Here is a 15,729-nt window from a genome sequence, read left to right on the forward strand (position 1 = left end):
TGGCACCCCTTCACAACAAGTCTTTTATACTAAGAAGACTATAAAAAGAACACTTCTCATTGTTATAATAAGGCTAATTAGGACAATAGACTCATGGAGGTCATAATGTTTTCTCCTCGGTTTTCCAAATATTTACATAAATGAATCCCTCCTTTACATTTTACTGATTTAAAGTGACAGAGGAAGGAACATAGCCCTATAGCATCACCTGGGCATGGCCATGCTTCACTTTAAACATGGTGCACCTTTCTTGAGTATTCTTCACTAGCATATTAACATATATAACATAGAATAGCAGTATGTTTGGATGAGGAAGAATGAACACTGAAAAGTGCACACTGTCTGATGCATGGCAATAACTAGGTGATACCCAAGGCCTATTTTGCATATAAAGGGTAGAGTCATTCAAATATTTGGAAATCCTTGGAGAAAACATCATACTGTCCATAGAAACCAATAGAAATGTAAAGTGAGTAAACTTGAGTGTGTTTCTCAGGAATGCTACCACAGCTGGTGTCTGACTACCCATAACCTTAGTACTGGATTTTAACAATGAAAGGTGTGCTTTTATCAGTGCAAAAGACACTCCTACAGACTCTTAGCCGAGTTTGTCTCACCATGTGACCATCTGGCCCCATTGTGGTTTGGTCTGCTGCTGCACTCCCCCCATTCTCACGTATGACACGTTACCCAGGGTGACCACTGTGGTGGCAACAGTGCACCTTCTCATGCTAGCAACAGTAAACATCATAATATAGGCTTAGTTGGGCATCAAAGTGAGTTTGCATCTCTGCACTTTGCACCAAGTTTCTATGCGAGTGTGACACCATTGTGGTTTAATCTGCTGCAGCCCAACTTCTCTCCTGTTTGCAGGCTACAGCTAACCATATAAGACCACCCTAGATACATTGCATCAACTCCAAATTACTTTCTCTGGTTATCAGTCATCTGAAATGCATAAACTGTTTGATATATCAGTGTGGACTCACAAAAGCTACACCTCTGACCACATTGTGTAATAGATGTCAGGGTCCTTATAGTCTGGGATTTGATATTCTTATCATGAGATAGCAAAACTTTTTTTCCTGACTGATATAATTAATTCAATACCATAGCAAAACAATCCATTCTTCCAATGAAAATGAATGAATAGGCTATGCTGAAATAGTTCAGTAACAAGCAAGGACCACATGAGAAACCTTTATAACCTAGCTGTAGTGTTTATCTATCTATAAAACCAGACAAGCACCATGGTGAAAGTGGAATGTTCCATTGAGCCTATGTGGTCTGAAACAATGTATGTGTGAAACAATTTTTACGTTTTTTTGTTCCGTGTTTCAAATTTTACGTTCCGTTTTACCAAAGCCTGACATCAAATGGACCGCATTACTAAATTAAATATGAATGACATCATAGTTAAATAGAAGGCAATCATGAACATTTCTTGAAGAGATGTATGTCAAAATGTTATGATGTCAGACATCAAGGATGCCATCCAGAACAAGGTTCACCCATGGAGGTATTATGTAGAACCGGAGAGAGGGAGGATGTACCATCCCCATTCATTTCAATTATCAATGCAGCTATTCCAGCCAAAAAACTCAGTTAGCTGCCATCGTTTTAAAAAAATGGTGTCCAACGTGCTCACTTCCGTAGACGTTTTCCAAAACGGTGCCAATTTATATTGTACTTGTGGATTGGCTGTTGGCGGACAACATACTTTTGTGTCCACCAGTAATGTAGCACCTTGACTTGATTGTGAAACTATGGCTGGAAATGGGCACATCAGACAGCATTTTTAAAGATGACATAGATGAGTATTTTTTTGCAATACCTTCTTAAGCCTCCCTTTGCCAATAAAACAACTTTTCCTATGACACCCCATGAAGTTGGAAAATACAAAACAAAGGATTTAAGACCGTTCATCTTTACAAAATCTCCCCAGATCGTCCAGATTCCTAGGTCCATACTCGTGTATTCTCCTCTTTGACTCACCCCACTGTTCTTCTATGGAGTTTAGATCAGGGGACTGAGATGGCAATGTCTGAAGCTTGATTTTGTGTTAAGCAAACCATATTTGTTTGTTTTGGTTCATTGACCTGATGAATGATCCATCATGACCAACCTTTAGTGTCTTGGCAGAGATTTGACAGATTTCCTTGATACCATGCACCATGGTTCCCAATTAAGGCCTTTGGGAATAAAAACAGCCCCACAATAGCACAGCCCCTCCACCGTAATTCTCATTAGGCATGGGGTTCTTTTCAGTATAGCCATTCTTCTATGTATGCCAAACACACCTAAAGTGTTTCTATCCAAATTTTCATTTCATCTGACAATAGACCACAGTGAGGTCACTTTTGAAGATTTTTTTGAGGGGAGTTGGTGACCCCAAGATGATACCTTTGTCTGTAACTCTCCAAAAGAGGTTCTTATGGAATATTTTTCCTATCTTACCATCCTCCATACTGTACGTGCATGGGGGCAAGATAACCATGGGTCTTTGTCCAAGCATGTTTGACACATTTCCAGATTATTAGAACCTTTTAATCATTGTTTTAACTGTAAATAGGCATTTTCAACAAAGTACCTAGTTTAGACATTCTCTGACTTACAAATGTCAACACAATTTATTTTTATTTAAATTTAGTGTATTCTCTTGTCTTTCCGATGTTGAAAAATGACGAGAGGATTTAGCCTCTGTGTGAATTTATATTCATACCATAGTGAAAACTACTTCTGAAAGTTCACAGACACTCTGATTAACTTAAATAAATTGAAATTAGATATGAAAATGCTTGTTAGGTTTTGTATATAAGATTTTTCAGGGGTGCCAATAATTGTGAGCAACGTATTTTCGCTAAAAATATTTATTTCTTTATGAGATTTTCCTTTTTCTCAAAATAAATTTGCATCCCTTCAAGGTTGGATTTTTCCTAATTTGTTTCATTGTGAGATTACAATAAGTCATTATTTTTATACCAGTTTTTAGTCATCTTTAGCAGAGGTGCTAATAATTCTGGGGGGTACTGTACATAATTGGCTTGTTTGTGAAAATGTGGCCAGAAGTAAGCACATCAGATGCCTTTATGGCATATAGTGGATGAATGGAGTATTTTACCTTACTGTCTGATGTTAACATTGTAGGAACGTTTTAGAATATATCTATAGCTCTCCCTCATGCTAATCTCATTCAAGGTAGCTTTGTGGCCATGCACCAAACTCTCCTTATTCAATATAGCCAAGCTGCCTGCTGTAAAGATGGTGAAACCTAACTTGGATGATAACTGGCTTCAGCTAACCCTCCAAATCCTGAACCCCCAGTTTCACCTTTTAGTGTTATGTGAGTTGAGACTGTTTTTAATACTATAATTATTTTGCTGAACACTTTATATAACAGCATAGTCTGTACATTATTAATCAGATATGACATATCAGTAGACACAACTAAAATGATCTATTAACATAAGCAATACATCTATATCACTAACAGACTCTCAGGGTTTTGAAGCTTTCATAGTGGTGGTCAGCATTTATTGTAATCTGTCAAATTCTATGCTGGTAACTCATACTTAACATACTGTATACAACATAAGGGTAAAAAATTAACAGAAATCTATAGACAACAGTGACATTCAGCAAAATATGTAGGCATGGAAAAACAATTAAATGCCTTAAGATACACAAAAGGGGAATGAAGGCAGTGAGGACTAACATTCTGTCAAAGTAACATTTTCACACAACAATGCAAACAAACAAATCAACAAATCAAAACATCGTCCTGGATGCCAGCCATGTATTTAACCTCTGAGTAAAGAGTGCCTTCACATCTCACCTACAACAGAAAATGCTGAATGAAAATCAGATTTAATATGAGGCTTTGTGTTTAGTGATCACAAGGTATGCAAAATCTTAATGCATTTCTCATTTGAAAATGTTAATTTGCATTTGCACAAATGTACAGTTTACCACATGCTGTCCCTTGAATCATGGGATTAGATTTATTAATTAATAGGTAGGGATGTAACGATAACCGGTATAATGGTAAACCGTGATAAAAATGTTGACGATAACAATTACCGTTTTCTTTTCAAATATCATGATTATCACGGATGATTACCACGGTGTTGAAACCGTGTGTTTAATCCTTTTAAGATTCATCCGAGCCTGCTTTTGACATACAGTAGGCCTGGTACAATGAAACAAAACTGGTACCCTACTGATTCTGTTGTCCAATTGATGGTTTTAACTGCGATTCGGATTAGGTTACACCTGATTTTGAAAGGCGGAACATTTTCACCGCAAAACGTGCACTGTATCATTTAGCCACTCTGCGTCTTTTTATGTCCGCGTCCACATGAAATCCATTCCACTCACGTTATCAGGAGAACACAGTAGCCTAAAGTTTTATTTCAAACACTTACTTTGGTCTCACTCATTGGATCCAAATAACAGAAATAGCAAACTTCAAGTAATGGTAGGGTAAGTTAAGCTCTAAGCGCATAGCCAATTAAACAAGACCAAGGAAAAAGTGACCACTGTTTGAAACTATTTCAGCTTGTGTAGGCCTGTCAGTGCTTTCTGAACATATTGAACACACTTTTAAAAATACCGTGATAATACCACAAACCGTGATAATTTTGATCACTATAACCGTGAGGTTAAATTTTCATACCGTTACATCCTTATGAATAGGGGATCAGATCTTATTCTGATTTGCTTGTTTAAAATATGCTATTTTGTACAAATCTAATCATTCCACCACAAAGCAAAATTTGTTTTTGAAGAGCTGATGCTAAGTGCTTTGCTTGAAATTTTGACATATATTCTTGAAACATTTATGAGAGCAAACCTCATTCATGCTGACAAAACTAAAATGCTAATAAACTGGAAGTGTTGCAATTCCCAACACTTATTTGGAGTTTACCTATAAGCTATCTGCACAGGAGACAGTTTATGGCCCAGCTCTAGAAAGAGATGTGTGCGGTACTAGAAAACACTGGCAAGAGAAACTATACTGTAGATTGACTGATTGATTGATCAATTGATTGTCTGATACATTGATAATGCACAGCTTCTCAGTGAAGCTGTTACATGGAGACATGATATCACTGTCCAAATGTAAATGGGGCATCAAAATGATCCAATAATCCAAAACTGAAAGTCAACCATGATGGAAAAGAAATAGCAAATGAATCATAGTCTGAGAATATTCTCACCTTTGCCTGGACCTTCGTTGCATTATAATTTACATATATATAATGGGTCTCCACTTCAGAGGGATCTACACAAATTGTGAAAATATTGATGAATGCACTCACTGTGAATTTAACAAGTGTAACCAAAACAAATTTACATCTATATACTGGGGCTCTTCAGAAGGATACATGAAAAGTGAAAATGCTTTTGGATGCACTAAAGTCAGTATATATTTTTTTGAGCATCTCTTACTGCAGACACATGAAAAACATTTCACTTGACTATACTCATGAACAATACTCACTCTCAGTCTTCAGTTTTCTTTTGAAGCAGAATGGTAACACAACGCAGAATGATATCAGAATCAGAATGAGCAGCAATCCAATCAGTAAAGAATAGCTGCTCTTTGACCTGACAGAGTCTGTGAAAGGAGATATAAACATGAGATATAGCACTCCTCGCCAGGCAGCTACCATAACTGTGTAACATCTTCTTTGAGATGTAAATAAAGGTTTTAAGCAGATGTCTCAGTTGTTAAATCACTTGCTCCAGTTTGTAAATAAAGGTGAGCTTAAACAGTTAAAGGAGTAATACCCCGGCTACACCGAGTCCACAACTGAAGCGCTCCATTCGCATAGTCTGAAGCGCTTCGCTCACATAGTGTAAAAATAGTTTTAATTAGACTGGTCTAATTTTTTCGAACATACATGCCACTATCACGTCTGTTGTAGCCAGTTCCATTGATTATAGGTGAAGTTAATTGTTGCAGCAGATGCTACGCGAACAGAACGCTTTAGTTACGTGACTAGCGTAGCCTCCCTGTAAGAGATCAGAGGCACCTCTGAAATCCTTATCTAATCATGTCAGCTATTTAAGGCCTAATTGAAATATTACACTTAATTCCTAATGTACAAAGCAATACAACAATCCTTTCCTTAATGAAAATATCTATTAGAGCTGTAATTTCTCTCATTCTCACATATAATAATCAAATAATCACTGAGCAAATATTCTTGTTGGAGACTAAAATGTAATAGTGCATAGTTGTACTGGCTATACTGGTTTGCTTCAATGAGTTAATCTTTTTCCCACCACTTTATTTGAGTTAGTCGTGCTACATACGAATAGAGTAGCTGAGGGAATCATTCACAGGATGAACATGCAAGGTCTAAAAAGCAAAATGAACATGATGTTGACTTACCTGGGGGGGCAGAACAGGTGGCAGGGATGTTGAGCAAAGTTGTCTGGTGGCTAACTGGGTTTCCAGCCACACAGCTGTAGATACTGTCGTCATGGTGTTCAACCTCAAGAGGGACTCTGAGGGTCATGTTGAGATCAGGACTGCTGTTCTGGTTCAACATGTAATTTCCTCTGTACCAGGACAGGGTCACCTCTCTCCCATTCTCCACAGTGCACTCCACTGAACAGCTTGTATTTAGTTTTCTTCTGCTGTGGTAATGTTGTAGGACAGTCGCCTTGGGTTTACCTACATCACCTGTTCAGCACAAATACACAGAACATACAAAAATTATAGATAAAAGTGCCTCAATTGTTTTGACTATGGCCAAACAAGTATAAGATAAAATGATAATAAAAAATCTGAAAGGGGAACATACAAACACTCCTACTTATTCCCCTCATTCTTCCCTTAAAAATGTAGGTTTAAACATATCAGGTAAAAAAATAATTGAGGGTCACTGTATTGAATAATGCACTGAAAAACAAAGATTTTGCTCTCTGATCCCTTTCAAAGGTATTTCATGGACTTTTGGCTGGTGATCACAAAATCGTTATACACATTTTGTGATATACTATTTTTTTAGATTTGTAGATTTTGTTATTCCCTAATATATGCAAATTAGTTTTATATTTCCCACAATCCTAGCTGTTTTTGTATAACCAAATATGCTTTGTCACAACTTTTGGGTGTACTGTATTTCAAATGTTTCAGGTAATGAAATTTTAAAGCAGAGATTTCAAAAATACAGGAGAGATGTTAAATTCCTACTGGGGGGATTCAGCATCCAATCAACAACCAAGCCTATTTACTGTCAAAACAAAATCACTAATAAATCAACCTTTGTGGGCAAAAAACAGAACCAGCAGAGCAGCCTTCAAAAGGATTTCACTAGGGTTATCAACACTGAAAAAAAAAAAGAATCACTGGACTACTTAATTTTATCATGTACATCGGTTACACGTGAATGAAATGTCTACATTTACGAAAATTGATTCATGCTGTGATAACCCAATTTGATCAAGTATTTCAGTGAAATTGATTAAGTTAATTTTATATGAAGTATTTATGTAATTTCAACGTCATTGTGTTATACAGGTGGCACGGAAAGTAGGCATTCAGATGTACTTAGTATTACAACATCAATGTTAAAGCAACACCAAAGAGTTTTTTGTACCTTAAAATAATGTTTCCAAAATTGTTTCAGTGGTTCATCAACTCGTAACAGGGGGAATGGCACTTCTGCATTCGCTTCGCGGCCCTCTATCGGCTATAACCGCACTATGTAAGTTTGCCAGATCGGGTAGCGGATCTGTAGTTCGATGGAATGAGACATAAGAAACTACAAATTTGACTTGCATGATGTCGCAATACATCGTACTTTCATAAAATCATGCAACATATTTTACCTTGTCTATGGACATCGTTATTTGCAAAGCCGTTGCTGGATAAACAAATAGCGTGCGTGCTACAGAGGAAAAGTTATTTGGTGTTGCTTTAAAGGACAATAGCTTTGAATGTGTTATGACACAGTATTAAGACACATTCATTGAAGTTGAAAACACATGTAACTAAACCACTGATAGTTTGTGCATGCTCAATACCTAATGCATTCATGGTGGGAACAAAGCATGGTTCATCTCAGTATAACATACAACTCGGCTCCAAATTCTACTGGTCTCTAACTCTTTAACCGGCACATCATGATAAAAGTAATGAAAAAACTATTTTTTTTTGTTTTATCTTGTTCTATGAGGCTGTAGTATGAAAAATCTGTGATTTGTTTTTCAAAGGACCCTCCCATTCAATTTCTATTAACCTTTACAAAACGGTTGAAGTGCCAGTTTTTTATGGTAAAAGTCAGTTATCTGACTTTGGCATGAGATTATTGTGTTTTACTGAAAGAAAAAAGTGGTATTATCTTGTAGCCCTGGTCCCAGAGTTTAGGAAAAATCATGTTAACAAGAAATAAACTCATTCCCACTGTACCTGCAGACCACAGTCAATTTACCATTGAAATTATTGGGATTCTATGGATTTAGGTGAAGAACATGTACTGTACACATAATACATTTTGGTCTGTACCATGAAGAGAAAACTGATTCAACTATATAAACCATATATTTTCTGAAAGCTTAGACCCTCAGGATGTGATCTAACATGACATGAGACATGTCTCACCCTCCTCATTAGTATGCAGCCCATGCATAACACATTGTGTATTGGTACAGTAAATCGGTATATGGCTGATACCTTTGGGTCTGTGCCATTTAGGAAAAACTGGTTCAACTATATAAACCATATATTTTCTGAAAGCTTAGACCCTCAGGATGTAATCTAACATGACATGATACATGTCCCACCTTCCTCATTAGTATGCTGCCCAAGCATAATACATTGGGTATTGGTAAATAGTGTATATGGCTAATACCGTTTTGGGCTATCATGTCATGAGGAGGGGGACAAATGTCAAAACCCATGTCAGTTCACATCTTGAGGGTACAGTATATGCTTTCAGACAATGTATGGTTTAGGTGGTATAATGAGTTTTTCCTCCATAGTACAGCCCAAAATGTATCAGCCAAAAGCATAATTTACCAATACCCAATGTGTAATGCATGGGCAGCATATTAATGAGGAGGGTGGGACATGTTTCATGTCATGTTAGATCACATCCTGAGAGTGTAAGCTTTCAGAAAATATATGGTTTATATGGTTGAACCAGTTTTTCCTAAATGGCACAGACCTAAATGTATACCCGATTTACCAATACCCAATGTGTAATGCATGGGCAGCATACTAATGAGGAGGGTGGGACATGTCTCATGTCATGTTAGATCACATCCTGAGGGTCTAAGCTTTCAGAAAATGTATGGTTTATATAGTTGAATCAGTTTCCCCTTCATGGTACAGACCAAAATGTATTGAATTGCATTGAATTACATAGCTAATAAGCCTATTTGATATATTTCATGCGTATGCATGCTTTTTAAACATATATATGCTGTGTTTACAGTAGTAGTATACATTTCAAAACAGTATATAATGGTTAATATGATTAATTCATAAACTTTGTCATGTTTTCTAGTATTATCTATAGTATACGGACCTGACTTTTACCATAAACTGGCACTTCAACCGTTTGGTTGAGCATGTTTTCAAAAAATTATTTGACCATGAAAATATGTATATATTTTTAATGTAAATTAATACATGTGTTATTCCACTTCATTTTAACATAATAATAAAGAAAAAAAAGTCTTACTTTTGAAAACTTGGTAGATGTGACTCATTACTTTCTTTAATCGCGTATGATGAGAAGGTGTGGCCTTCGACATTATGGTACTGAGCAAATATTTTGTGCTTAACATGTAGTACAGTACATAAGTGGTAGATATGGCTCCATATGTTTAAACTCAAAACAGTTGGATGTTTTGGTAAGATATGGTGTCTTAAAGTGTGCTCTACCAAACGGTTGAGCAGGCAGTTAAAGGGTTTTAAGAAACTCATGTGAAAACTTTTGGCAACACTGTTAGCTGCATGAATATCCCAGTATCCCAGAGTATCCTGGCTCATGGGAACACAATGAAATGGTGACACCATGGAATACCATGTGTTCATTTGCCTTACTTGTTCAGTACTTAGGTGCTTCAGATTGATCTGACATGACTCTGTTGGATGAATTTATTGCTGTGGCAAAATATGTCAGTTCAACGTAATAACATTGTGTTTGAAAGAAAAACATGAGTTACATGAGTTTGTTTAATTTCATGCTTAGTAAATGTGGCAACCCCCCCCCCAGTATATACGCCTACCTTACTTGATTCAATTAGAAAAAGTGAATTACTCAATCGGAATGACTATTTGAACACAATAAGGATGTGTTTAATTCAAAAGTAGACTGTTTCATGTAATTGTATAATGTAATATGGTTTGATAAATTGGAAAGCCCTAACTTTTCATTTTTTACAGTGAAGCAGGCACATTCCTTGGGTATTTCATTGAATTAGGCCCACATAAGGCGTCCCAGACTCAACCCCCTCTACACTCATGGGTTATCTGACAATAAATGGCAAATTTTGCAGTTTATGATCCAATCAGCAACATATACAAACAAAACACAAACCCTTGTTGAGGCCACCAACAAATACCACATAATTATTTGGTCATTCTTTGATCCTCTTCATTGCTGTGGTTGTTTATGATCCAATCAGCAACATAACCAGAAAAACTACAAGTCCTAGATGCGGGCACCCAGAAATGCCAACAAATATAAATTCTTCAATCATTCCTCTTTGTAGCTGTGGCCATTTACAATCCAATCAGCAACACATCAACACACCAAGCAATAACATAAATTCTTAAGTTATTCCTCTTCATTTCAGTGGTCGTTTATGATCCATTCAGCAACATACCCAACCGACACATAAGCCTTTGATAGGGGCACCAAGAACTACCACTCTAGAAACACAGTGTCAAGATTCCAACAAGACAACTCAGGTTACAACATGACCCCTTGTAGTCTGTTGGCACTTCAGCCACAGCTATTGCTTTTTCAGCAACCAACACTGAAAAAAAACCCATTTGATTTACTTGATTTTATTGTTGTACATTGGTGGCACATGAATGGAATGTCTAGAATTAGTCCCACATTTCTCTTTCGGTTTACAAAATTGATCCATGCCGTGGGTACCCAATTTGATCAAGTAACTGTAACTCCAATAAAATTGTTTAAGTTAAGTTTACATAAAATATTTGTGTAATTCCAACATCATTGTTTTATACAGGTGGACACATGTACTGAGAGTAGGCATTCAGATGTAGGCCTACGTAGTATTGCAATATCAATGTTGATAGTAAAGACTTGATGAAACATGCTTCAATTCAAAAGCATGAATTGAGATTGAAAACATGTGCCAGCCCTGGAACCACTGATACTTTGTGCATGGTCAATACCAACGTAGTCATGGTGGGAGTATGCATGGTTCATCTCAAAGCATAACATAAGATAGGCCTACAAATCAGCTCCAAATGCTACTGGTCACTAAACATAACCCTCTTTAAGAAAACCAATGGTAACACTGGCAACACTGTTACTGAGTGATTATCTCATTGTTGTTGCAAAGGCTCATGGGAACACAGTGAAATATTGACACCAAGGCATACCATACCATTAGCATGGTTTACTGGTTTAGTACTTTAGTGCTTCACATTGATCTTACATGATTCTGTTGGATAAATTCATTGCTGTGGCAAATGATGCCAGTTCGATGTAATAACATTGGGATTGAAAGAAAAACATGAGTTTGTCTAATTTCATGTTTTGTGGCTTTTCCTTTCTTCCCAGTATTCGCTTACGTGATTCAATTTCAAAATGGATTGCTTGATTGTAATGACTAATTCGAACATAGGTTGTATTTTATTCAAAACTAGACTGGTTTATGTAATTGTAACATAATATGGTTTGATAAATTGGACACTGACTTTTCCTTTCTAACTGTATACGATAACAGCACTTTTCAGTGACCATCCTCAAAAACCAAAATCTACTGTACTGTATAAGTGATATCTGACTGCTACAAAGCCTAGCACCTATCTCCACTGGTCTTGTGTCTGCTTGCCAGGCAGCCACACTCTCTTACCTGTGCTACCAGCTCTGCATACTTTGACTTATTCCTTTCAAAGGCTTCCACAATCACATCTTCAAGGGGAATATTTAAATAATATATATATATATATATATATATATATATATATATATATATTTAAACAGTGGTGGAATGTAACGAAGTACAAATACTTCGTTACTGTACTTAAGTAAATTTTCCACGTATTTGTACTTTACTTAAGTAAAATTTATAGTGCATACTTTTGACTTTTACTTCGTTACATTTTACAGCAATTATCTGTACTTTTACTCCGCTACATTTCTACAACACCATCGTTCCTTTTTACGATACATTTTATAATCAGTTTTTTTTCTCTCTCTCTGACAAACACGTTTGTTTTACCGGGGGGTTGCTACCAAAGATTCTGGAGCGCTACGTGCATTCTTAGAAACATAAGCTTCTAGTCTATACCCTACCAGGCAAAGCGTGAGCTTGTAGCCATCTGCATTCGGTAGGCTATATTCACCAGACCCATGGCTACACTGTACATGCAACTGTGTGCTGTGCCTTTCTCTGTCTGTTATCTGCAGCGTTAGGGCCTCCTCTCCGATGAGATTGCTATCCGCGGATCAGCGAAGCTATGCCCATGCTTCTGTCACACGTCTGATAATTTGCGGCACAAATGAATGGTAGACTATTAATGAACCGGTGGCCGGAAAAAACGTAACATTTTCCAGATTAGGAAATATTCCTTAATTGTGTGTGATTAAATAAAGATGCATAGCCTACAATTGGGGGGTAGTAACGTGAGCGCCCATTCAATGGCTATGCGTCTGCGCAAGTGAAACTGAACTTAATCATAAAGACACCTTTCTCAGCAACTTTTCTGTTCAATCAGCATAATTGGCATTACAATCCACCCGACGTTTCCCTTGTCTACCCCGTTAAACTTCAGGCTCTCGTGTTTTGCTGAATGATATTACTCAGCAGATCACCCTAGTAGATAACCAGAATTACAGTCTCTAGAATTGTAGGTCAGAATGTAAACTGGGCCACAGATGGTAAGCACAATTGCATTAACTTAAAACTATCTAGTCGAGTATAACCTAAAACTAGCTTAATTAAAATGCCACAGCCCATACTGATTTTTCCTTTTAGAATATATATATTAAGAGAATAAATCATTATGCAAATACTTTTACTTTTAATACTTAAAGTACATTTAAAAGCAGGTACTTTTTACTTTTACTTAAGTAGGGTTGTCATTGTGGTACTTTTACTTTTACTAAAGTAAATATTTCTCTGTGTATTTGTACTTTTACTTACTGAGTTTCAGTACTTCCTCCACCACTGTATTTAAATAACTCTACCTTAAACAAATGGGCACATAAATCATTTAAAAGATAAGATGTGTTTATCTGATATTAGAATTAGTTGAATGATCTGACTGATTAATAGGCTATTGCTTTAACGTTTAGGTTTCTCAAAATTGTAATTGTGAAAAAAATCCCCCATCTCCCTGTCTCTATAATGATTTCTAGATAGGTCTACCTACCATAAACGAACAGATAGAATTTCTCGTGTGATTCCTGTAGGCCTGTCTGTCGTATTAGAAGTTGATATACACCAGAATCCGTGAAGGTAATATCCTTGATGGTAAGAGATCCAGTCTGTCTGTCCAGGTGCAATCTGTTTCCAAACAATTCAGTAGGGGTTATTTCCGCTTCGTCCTTATACAGCTGGGCCATAGCAAACGATGATTGTTTATCAAATGTAGTGAAACTCCACAGTATCATAATGTTCGAGCGTCTGTCAATACCAGTTGGGAGAGTACAATGTTCTCCTCTCCTCACTGTGATGTTTTGCATGGTGTCTTTAGAATCTGCTGGGATTAAAAAATTACAATGTTTACAGCCAATCTTAAAATGTATTAAATACAAGAAAATGCGTAGGCTAATTTTAAATTGGCTTGCGGTTTATCGGGAATTAGGTTAGGCTACCAACAAAGAGTTTGCTCGATCAAAAGTCTTGGAAAGTTGCTGTAGGCTACCTACCACAAAGGACGTGAAAAAATTGATTGAGGCACCACAATCCAGTCAGGAAGTTCGTAATGAGTAAAAAAGGGCCCATCAAGGAATTAACCACATGCAGTAGGCTAGCGGAGTGGTTATCGATTGATGAGAATTCGCTCTCGGTCTCACATTTGAGTCCGATTCGCAACATATGCGCCGCATAGGAGAGTTAAACTATAGTCCACTGGGGGCACTAAAGCGACCAGCGATGGGGGAAATAATGGATGCACACAATTCTCTATTTGTCCATCCTCTCTACTTTCATTCCTTTATACAAGTTGGGAGTGTACAATTTTCTGCTCTCCTTCCTTTGATGTTTTGCATGGTGTGTTTAGAATCTGCTCGGAATCACGGTTTAGGTCTACAGCAAATCTTGTAATGTATTTGTATTAAAGATGCAAATCTTGTAATGTAAATGTATTAAAGATGCTCTAAGCTATGTCCCGCTAGCCTCGTGAGACCATCCTGATCTCGCGAGCTTTCAAGGTTTCACTCGCAGATCCAGTCTGGCAACTTTTCGTTAAAGAGAATTTGGAGCAGTTCACCAAACGAACGTCCAATCAGCGTTGGCTTTGAGGCAGGTTGAGGTGTGACGCAACGAACAACATGACGGCATCCACAGATGAGATGAGCTATCGCTCAAGTTTTATTCAAATTAGAAAGTATTCCTGGGTAAGCTGTGAATTAAGCTATGAGTCTCAGCCATGCAGCTGGGAGGAATGAACAACACAGACATCCTCAACGGCCGATTCCAGTTCATAATGGAGGAATATACTTTCTTCAGAAGTGTAGGGCCTACCGTGAAAACTTGATGGGAATTGTCGTTGATTAGGTTCATGTCACATACAAATGGTAAGTTAAAACATCTTAACGTTAGTTACGTTACCTAACTTAATTGTATGTTAAACGAAGGCATTAGAAGAACACTTTGTTCATCTAATTGGTTGATTTGGCCCGTCGATGGTGATAGACAGATGGTTTATCCAATCAGCTAACCAGTATTTCCGCCCCTTCCCAAAAGTTCTTCAATGAAAAGTTCCCAGATGGATATGCGGAGCAAATCCATCTGGCGGAGTCAGGTTAATGTCCCGCGGTTTCAAAGCTAAAACATTTTTTGTCACATACAAACATCTCCTCACAATCCGCTAGCTGCCTGTCCCCTGAATACACTGTCAAAAAATGTCTCTGTAGACAGTCCAGGCTCCTAAAACAGCCTGGCGCGCCTGGACCATGAAACATAACAAACTTTTCCAACCATTCACCTACAAGATGCGCATTCAGGATTGTTTCAATTGCACGGGAGGGAAGAGCGAGCTAGCCCTCTGTTTTGTTTGAACGTCAACAGAAGTAACATTACCCAACATCGCTTAGAGCACCTTTAAATACAAGATATTGCGTAAGTTAATTTTAAAATGGCTAGTGGTTTACAGCTAGCCTGACGAGCCAGACCCACATTAAAATGTAGGGTCTGGGCACTCACCGTTCGCAGTGCTCAGTCCGAGGGGCGGGATAATCAGTTGTCTTTCAAATTCCCTCTGCACGCAATAGGACAGCAGCAGCGCTATGAGTCCCATGCGTTTCCCACCAGCGGAGCTAGTTGGCTAGTTCAAAC

General features: G+C 37.5%; 1 protein-coding gene across 2 annotated transcripts; it reads right to left on the reverse strand.

Annotated features, from left to right (window-relative positions):
- Window positions 1-3,503: 3,503 nt before the first annotated feature.
- LOC121707350 (SLAM family member 5-like) lies at window positions 3,504-14,275 on the reverse strand. Of its 2 annotated transcripts, none has more exons than XM_042089857.1 (6): window positions 14,100-14,275; window positions 13,601-13,927; window positions 6,401-6,694; window positions 5,504-5,620; window positions 5,220-5,284; window positions 3,504-3,835 (listed from the first exon to the last, which is right to left on the reverse strand). In XM_042089857.1, the coding sequence occupies exons 1-6, from the start codon at window positions 14,266-14,268 to the stop codon at window positions 3,761-3,763; spliced, it is 1,047 nt and encodes a 348-aa protein (XP_041945791.1). In that variant the 5' UTR covers window positions 14,269-14,275; the 3' UTR covers window positions 3,504-3,760. The 2 variants fall into 2 exon arrangements, with proteins under 2 accessions (XP_041945791.1, XP_041945782.1); XM_042089848.1 differs by having other exon boundaries at window positions 13,601-13,930.
- Between the last annotated feature and the right edge of the window lie 1,454 nt (window positions 14,276-15,729).

The sequence above is a fragment of the Alosa sapidissima genome, chromosome 1 (genome assembly GCF_018492685.1).
Source record: "Alosa sapidissima isolate fAloSap1 chromosome 1, fAloSap1.pri, whole genome shotgun sequence".
In the NCBI taxonomy this organism is placed as follows: domain Eukaryota; kingdom Metazoa; phylum Chordata; class Actinopteri; order Clupeiformes; family Clupeidae; genus Alosa; species Alosa sapidissima.